Raw genomic sequence first — 7,139 nt, forward strand, 5'->3', positions numbered from 1 at the left:
AGCATGGAGGAGATTCCAGGAGACGAGAGCATGGACAAGATTCCAGGAGATGAGCATGGATGAGATTCCAGGAGGCAAGAGCATGGAGGAAATTCCAGGAGACAAGAGCATGGAGGAGATTCCAAGAGACAGGCAGTTCCTCTAGGAGAGCTGGACAGGGCCGTAGAAGGTCCTTAACCTATCAGCAGGACTGGTATCTGCTCCTTTGTGCAAGGAGGAATGGGATGAGTCCTGCCAGAACCCTACAAAATGACCTCCAGCAGGCCACTGGTGTGAATGTCTCTGACCAAACAATTAGAAAGACTTCATGGGGGTGGCCTGAGGGCCCGACATCCTCTAGTGGGTCCTGTGCTCACTGCCCGGCACCATAGAGCTGGATTTACATTTGTCATTGAACACCAGAATCAGCAGGTTACAAATATATTTCTATATCATTATCATATCTCCTCTGAAGGTCTCGTCTCCAAGGAGAATACGTTTCATGTTTGTAGTCATTCCTCATAACTGAGGTCTTCCAGCCCCTTTATTAGCTTTGTTACCTTTCTCTGGACTTTCTCCAGTTCCAGCACATCCAACCTGAGGACTGGTGACCAGAACTGGACACCATACTCCAGATGTGTCCAAACCAGCATTTTGTAAAGTGGGAGAATTATCGTTTTATCTCCGGAGTAAATTCCCCTTTTGAATTCATGCTGATATTCTGCTGGCCTTGCTTGCTGCGGCTTGGTATGCATGCTATTGCTGAGTCTGTGATCCACTAGGACCCCCAGATCCTTCTCCATCCTCGATTCCCCCAGAGGTTCATCCCTTAGCGCAAGGGTGGGCAACTGCGGCCCTCCTGCTGTTGCAGAACAGTCCCATCATGCCTCTGCCTCTTGGAGTAACTGTCAGTCTTCCCATCAGCCTTTGCCTCTGGGAGTCATGCTTGTAACTGTCATCTTGCAATGCTTTGTGGGACATGTATTTCCACAACAGCTGGTGGGCCGCAGATGCCCACCCCTCCCCTAGCGTGTAGCTTGCATTCATATTTTTAGCCCCAAGTACATTACGTTACATTTTGGTACATGAAACCTCCTTTGCCATGTAGTTGTCACCCCTTTATTTTATTGAAACGTTTCTATATCCTGTGGTGACGTTATTGCTCTGCTTAGCTTTGTATTGTCAGCAAACACTGAGATTGATATATTTATACCCACCTCTCTATCATTTATGAACAGAATTGGACCCAGAACAGAGCCCTGGGGTACCCCACTTATAACTCAGACCATTCAGAGGTACATTTATCACCACCCTTTGTACGGGCCCCAGTAACCAGTTTTCTCTCCATATCTCTCCACTATCCTCAGCACCAACATGCCTCAATTTGTGGATTAAGCATTTATGGGGTACAGTGTCAGATGTTTTGGTGAAGTCTATATACTCTACATCCACGGGGGTTCCTTTATCCAGATTACAGCTCACCTCCTCATAGATTGTTAATAGGTTGGTCTGACAAGAACGATCTTTTTTTCATAAATCCATGCTGGTTACTACTAATGATATTATTTTCATCAGCAAATTCTTGGGTATGGTCCCTTATCATCCCTCCAATAGTTTACAAACTATTGATGTTAGGCTGACTGGCTTGGGGTTTCCAGATATGTATCTCGGCCCTTTCTGGAATACTGGAACCACGTTAGCTTTTCACCAATCTTCTGGCACTAGTCTGGTCAGTAAGCTTTCTTAAAGGTGAGGAATAACTGTCTAACAATGACCTGGATACATTCTTTGAGGACTTTTGGGTGTTAGCCATCTGGTCCTGGTGGTTTGTTCACATTAAGTTTTTCTAGACTTTCTAGTCTTTTGTAAAAGATCACTACACTAACCACTGATAAAATGGAATCCTTCCCCAATCAGTCACAAATGTAAGGGATCACTACACCAACCACTGATATAGGGGGATCCTTCTCCTATTGGTCACCAATATAAGGGACCACTACACCAACCACTGATATAAGGGGTCCTTCTCCCATTGCTCATCAATGTAAGGGATTACTACACTGACCACTGATAAACAGGAATCCTTCTCCAATCAGTCACAAATGTAAGGAACCACTGCTCTGACCACTGATATAAGGGAATTCTTCTCCTATTGGTTCCCAATGTAAGGGACCACTATACTGACCACTGATATAAGGGGGTCCTCCTCCCATTGGTCACCAATGTAAGGGATCACTACACTGACCACTGATATAAGGGGTCCTTCTCCCATTGGTCACCAATGTAAGGGACCACTACACTGACCACTGATATAAGGGGTCCTTCTCCCATTGGTCACCAATGTAAGGGACAAATACAATGACCACTTGGGATGATCTCTGGGTTTAGTGGTCGGAGAGTAGGGATGAGACGACAGTACAAACCAAACTTTGCCTGTTCCGGTCCCGTGTTTTGCAGGAGCCGATCATCACATATAGAAGAGACATTTCTACCACTTCTATGTATAACAGCTTCCCGCTGTCACTGGTGCCTGAGGAAGACATGGATGGGTACAGCGGCCACACCCCCAGGAATCAGTGATGTCATTGGGAATCCCTGCCATGTAAGGAAGGGGGCGGGGTTAGCAGTGACATCACTGACCAAATATGGTCACTGGTCACATTTGGGTAATAAGGTCCCACCATCCCTGTCCCTTCACTTATGTAGATGATGACAGTTTAGGGAGCTGTCATTGGGCTGGTGCTATTGTCGGGTACTATATACCCCACACTCATTCACATGGGGGGACGGTATATGGGGGCCCCTTGTTATTAAAGGGGGTTTCCAGAATCCAATATGACCCCCACCCACAGATCCCCACAGTCACCAGCCAAGGTGACAAGGTGCTATGCCTGGGGGAATGCCCCCTGGTAAGGTGACCCCCCTGGTAAGGTGACCCCCATGTTGTGGACATGTGGCCTGGTATGGATCAGGAGGGGGGGCACACTACAGCCCCCCTCTGCACTCTGTATGGTGGGCTGTATATGATATACTGCTGACCCCCGCACTCTGCGCCGTTATTGAAGGGTGTGAGGTGTCACCGAGGAGCAATGTTCTATATTGAAGTTTGCCCTCATTGCACCGACACACACAATAGTTTTTGTTCAATAAATGTTTTATTATAATTTTACATTTAACAAGATTGAAGCATAAAAATCAGGAAATAAAGGAAGAAATCCGATTGGTCAGGAAGATCCCTTGTCTGGAATGTGGGGGCGGAGTCATTATTATTGGTGTACAATACAATACACAACGTGTTCCATTATTATAACAAAGTATTGTAGAAAAGATCCCAACATAGAAAATGGGGGAAAGGAGGAAATAAAGGCGGATATGAAGGGGAATCTGTGTACGGGGAACACCTTAACAATCACCACCATTTTATTCTCCAGGGCCTCTGATGTCACAGAATAGATGTTTGGGGGTTTATCTCATCTTCAGGACCAAAATCTGCATTTTCCCATGTGTGCAAAATCATGCAGAAACAGCTCTGGCAGTGAGAGGGTTAATGTGGGCTAGATGGGATCCCTCTGCTGGGGTGACATTAGAGCTCCCCCTAGCTGCAGCCTGGTAATAACATTGCTGGGAGGTCTCTTCATTTCTCTGCTCCATACTTCCCGTCTTTATAGAAACGTCTCCTGACATTTGGGGTCTATTCATAGAATGTTTGTATAGCAATTCCCTCAGTGAGAGTTCATGTCCATTCCTCCTGTGTGAATGGGGGAACCAATGTTATTAGGATCACATCTGAGCTGCTGGAATGTCTTCCATTGATGGAAAATACATTGAAAACTTCTTCTCCTGATATCAATGGCCAACCCGGTCCCACACTTCATCCATGTCTTTGGGGACCTCTGATCTCCTTATGAACTGTTTCTTCCATGATGAAGATCAGCCATGGAGTATATCTGAGGTGTATATCAGGGTGTGCTTCTTCCCCACATGAGAGCTGGGATGTCCAGTAACATTCATCTAGAAGACATTTCCCGCACTCAAGGCACTAATACACCTCCAGGGTTGTGTGGGATCCCTGATGTACAGGAAGACAGGACTTCAGAGAGGAACATTTCCCTCACTCAGGACAGGAAAGTGGCTTCTCCCCTGTGTGAGATCTCTGATGTCTGGAAAGATTCGACTTATCTGAAAAACATTTCCCACACTCAGAACAAGAATATGGCTTCTCCCCCGTGTGAAATCTCTGATGTGTGTAAAGACTGGCCTTTTGTGAAAAACATTTCCCACACTCAGGACAAGAATATAGCATCTCCCCTGTGTGAGATCTCTGATGTGTGTAAAGATTGGCCTTTTGTGAAAAATATTTCCCACACTCAGTACAAGAATATAGCTTCTCCCCTGTGTGAGATCTCTGATGTGTATGAAGAATGGACTGCCGTGCAAAACATTTTCCACACTCAAGACAGGAATATGGCTTCTCCCCCGTGTGAGATCTCTGATGACTGTAAAGATAGGACTTGTCTGAAAAACATTTCCTGCACTCTGGACAGGAATACGGCTTCTCCCCTGTGTGAGATCTCTGATGACTATGAAGTTTGGTCTTGTCTAAAACACATTTCCCACACTCAGGACAGGAATATGGCTTCTCCCCCGTGTGACATCTTTGATGTCTGTTAAGATCGGACTTCACTGAAAAACATTTCCCGCACTCAGGACAGGAATATGGCTTCTCCCCTGTGTGAGATCTCTGATGTGTGTAAAGATTGGACTTCACTGAAAAACATTTCCCACACTCAGGACAGGAATACGGCTTCTCCCCCGTGTGAGATCTCTGATGCCTATGAAGTTTGGACTTGTCTGAAAAAATTTTCCTGCACTCAGGACAGGAATACAGCTTCTTCCCTGTGTGAGATCTTTCATGCACATTAAGCTCTGATTTATGCCGGAAACCCTTCCCACACTCAGAACAGAAAAATAAATTCTCCGCCGTGTGAGATCTCTGATGTGTGTAAAGATTGGACTTCATTGAAAAACATTTCCCACACTCAGGACAGGAATACGGCTTCTCTCCTGTGTGACATCTTTTATGCCTATTAAGTTGGGATTTATAATGGAAACATTTCCCGCACTCAGTACAGGAGAACCTCTTCCCTGCTGGAAGGCCGACCCGGTCCCGCACAGTCTGAGGTTCCTCAGGATACGAGGAATCCGATGGTCCATCTACACTGGGTGGTGTCGGATGGACATTGGAAGGAGCCGGGTTTTCTCCTGGACTATACTGTGTGATGTCCTCATCTTCTACTTTCCAGTCTGGAGACAAAGTGAGACAATCCTCGGAGGTTTTCCTCATCTCCCGGCCATGGACTAAAATACAAAGACAAAGAGGATTACTAGACAGGAGCTGATTGGTTCCCCCAAACCAGGACTCCGCCCACATCAGGCAGCTTGGGCTCTGAGGAGCTTACAATTCCACCCTCAAGGGAACTAGGAAATGGCTCCTCTGATCTCCTACCAGGTCATTTCTTTATTCATGGACCTTAGTCAGAGAGTGAGGAAACAACCAGAACTGTCTTTTATAGGAGGGACAGTGATGAGGGGATAATAGGACGAGGGTCCCCACCCCCTCTATCACTCATCGCCATCTTCCCAACACAAGAAGTACTGCACTTCCTTATTTACTCCATGATTTAGTCATGAAGAACAGCGGGGCTGAGCCCCACCAGAGGTCAGAGAGTGAGGATGGGGGGAGAACAACCAAGATGAAGACTGGACTGATCCTGAAGACCACCATCATTGGGGTATTGACTCCTCCCTCATTATCACTTTCTGTTTAAGGGGCCAAAGTTGGAGGATGTTATCACATTATTATCACCATGTAAAGGTCTGTGCTCCAATCACATCATCCGATATAAAATGTCCAGCTGGGAGGAAATGGGGGGAACAAAAGAGAATCTATATTATGTGTATATATAGCAGTGGGGGGAGGGGGGAGAGCAGAAGTCAGGTTTATGGAATGTACAACACAGAGTATAGAGTGCAGGGGTCAGGAGTATGTAATGTACAACATAGAGTATATAGTGCAGGGGTCAGGAGTATGTAATGTACAACATAGAGTATATAGTGCAGGGGTCAGGAGTATGTCATGTACAACATAGAGTATATAGTGCAGGGGTCAGGAGTATATAATGTACAACATAGAGTATATAGTGCAGGGGTCAGGAGTATGTCATGTACAACATAGAGTATATAGTGCAGGGGTCAGGAGTATGTCATGTACAACATAGAGTATATAGTGCAGGGGTCAGGAGTATGTAATATACAACATAGAGTATATAGTGCAGGGGTCAGGAGTATATAATGTACAACATAGAGTATATAGTGCAGGGGTCAGGAGTATGTCATGTACAACATAGAGTATATAGTGCAGGGGTCAGGAGTATGTCATGTACAACATAGAGTATATAGTGCAGGGGTCAGGAGGATGTAATGTACAACATAGAGTATATAGTGCAGGGGTCAGGAGTATGTAATGTACAACATAGAGTATATAGTGCAGGGGTCAGGAGTATGTAATGTACAACATAGAGTATATAGTACAGGGGTCAGGAGTATGTAATGTACAACATAGAGTATATAGTACAGGGGTCAGGAGTATGTAATGTACAACATGGAGTATATAGTGCAGGGGTCAGGAGTATGTAATGTACAACATAGAGTATATAGTGCAGGGGTCAGGAGTATGGAATGTACAATATAAATTATATAGTGCAGGGGTCAGGAGTATGGAATATACAATATAAATTATACAGTGTAAGGGTCAGGACTCATAATATTGGTATTCAGTAATCAGTGGAAGATTAAATGTTTACTGTAGACAAGTTGCAGAGGTCCCACACCGCTGCCTCCCATCTCCTGAGACTGCACTCAGTGACTTGGGTCTGAGACACTACAGACATATCCCTCCACCCGGCACAGCCAGCAGACCACAGAGCAAGGAACCCTGGGAGAATTGTTCTGTCAGAGATCTTACTAGACCCGGGCATGGGGAAGAAGACTCAAAGAACACACACCCCAGGTGTCTAGGTCTAGTAACACTTATGGTGAAAATGAGCATTGTGCTGCCAGCTGATCCCCAGAACCTCCATAAATCCAGTCTAGAGACATAA

General features: G+C 45.5%; 1 protein-coding gene across 1 annotated transcript; it reads right to left on the reverse strand.

Moving 5' to 3' along the window:
* Positions 1–3,182: 3,182 nt before the first annotated feature.
* LOC149441866 (uncharacterized) lies at positions 3,183–5,333 on the reverse strand. Its single transcript, XM_089656807.1, has one exon. It carries the CDS (start codon positions 5,321–5,323, stop codon positions 4,091–4,093), a length of 1,233 nt encoding a protein of 410 aa, XP_089512933.1. The 5' UTR covers positions 5,324–5,333; the 3' UTR covers positions 3,183–4,090.
* Positions 5,334–7,139: the final 1,806 nt, after the last annotated feature.

Source organism: Staurois parvus, unplaced genomic scaffold, assembly GCF_062004578.1.
Source record: "Staurois parvus isolate SC_StPar_1 unplaced genomic scaffold, SC_StPar_1.0 ptg000941l, whole genome shotgun sequence".
Lineage (NCBI taxonomy): Eukaryota > Metazoa > Chordata > Amphibia > Anura > Ranidae > Staurois > Staurois parvus.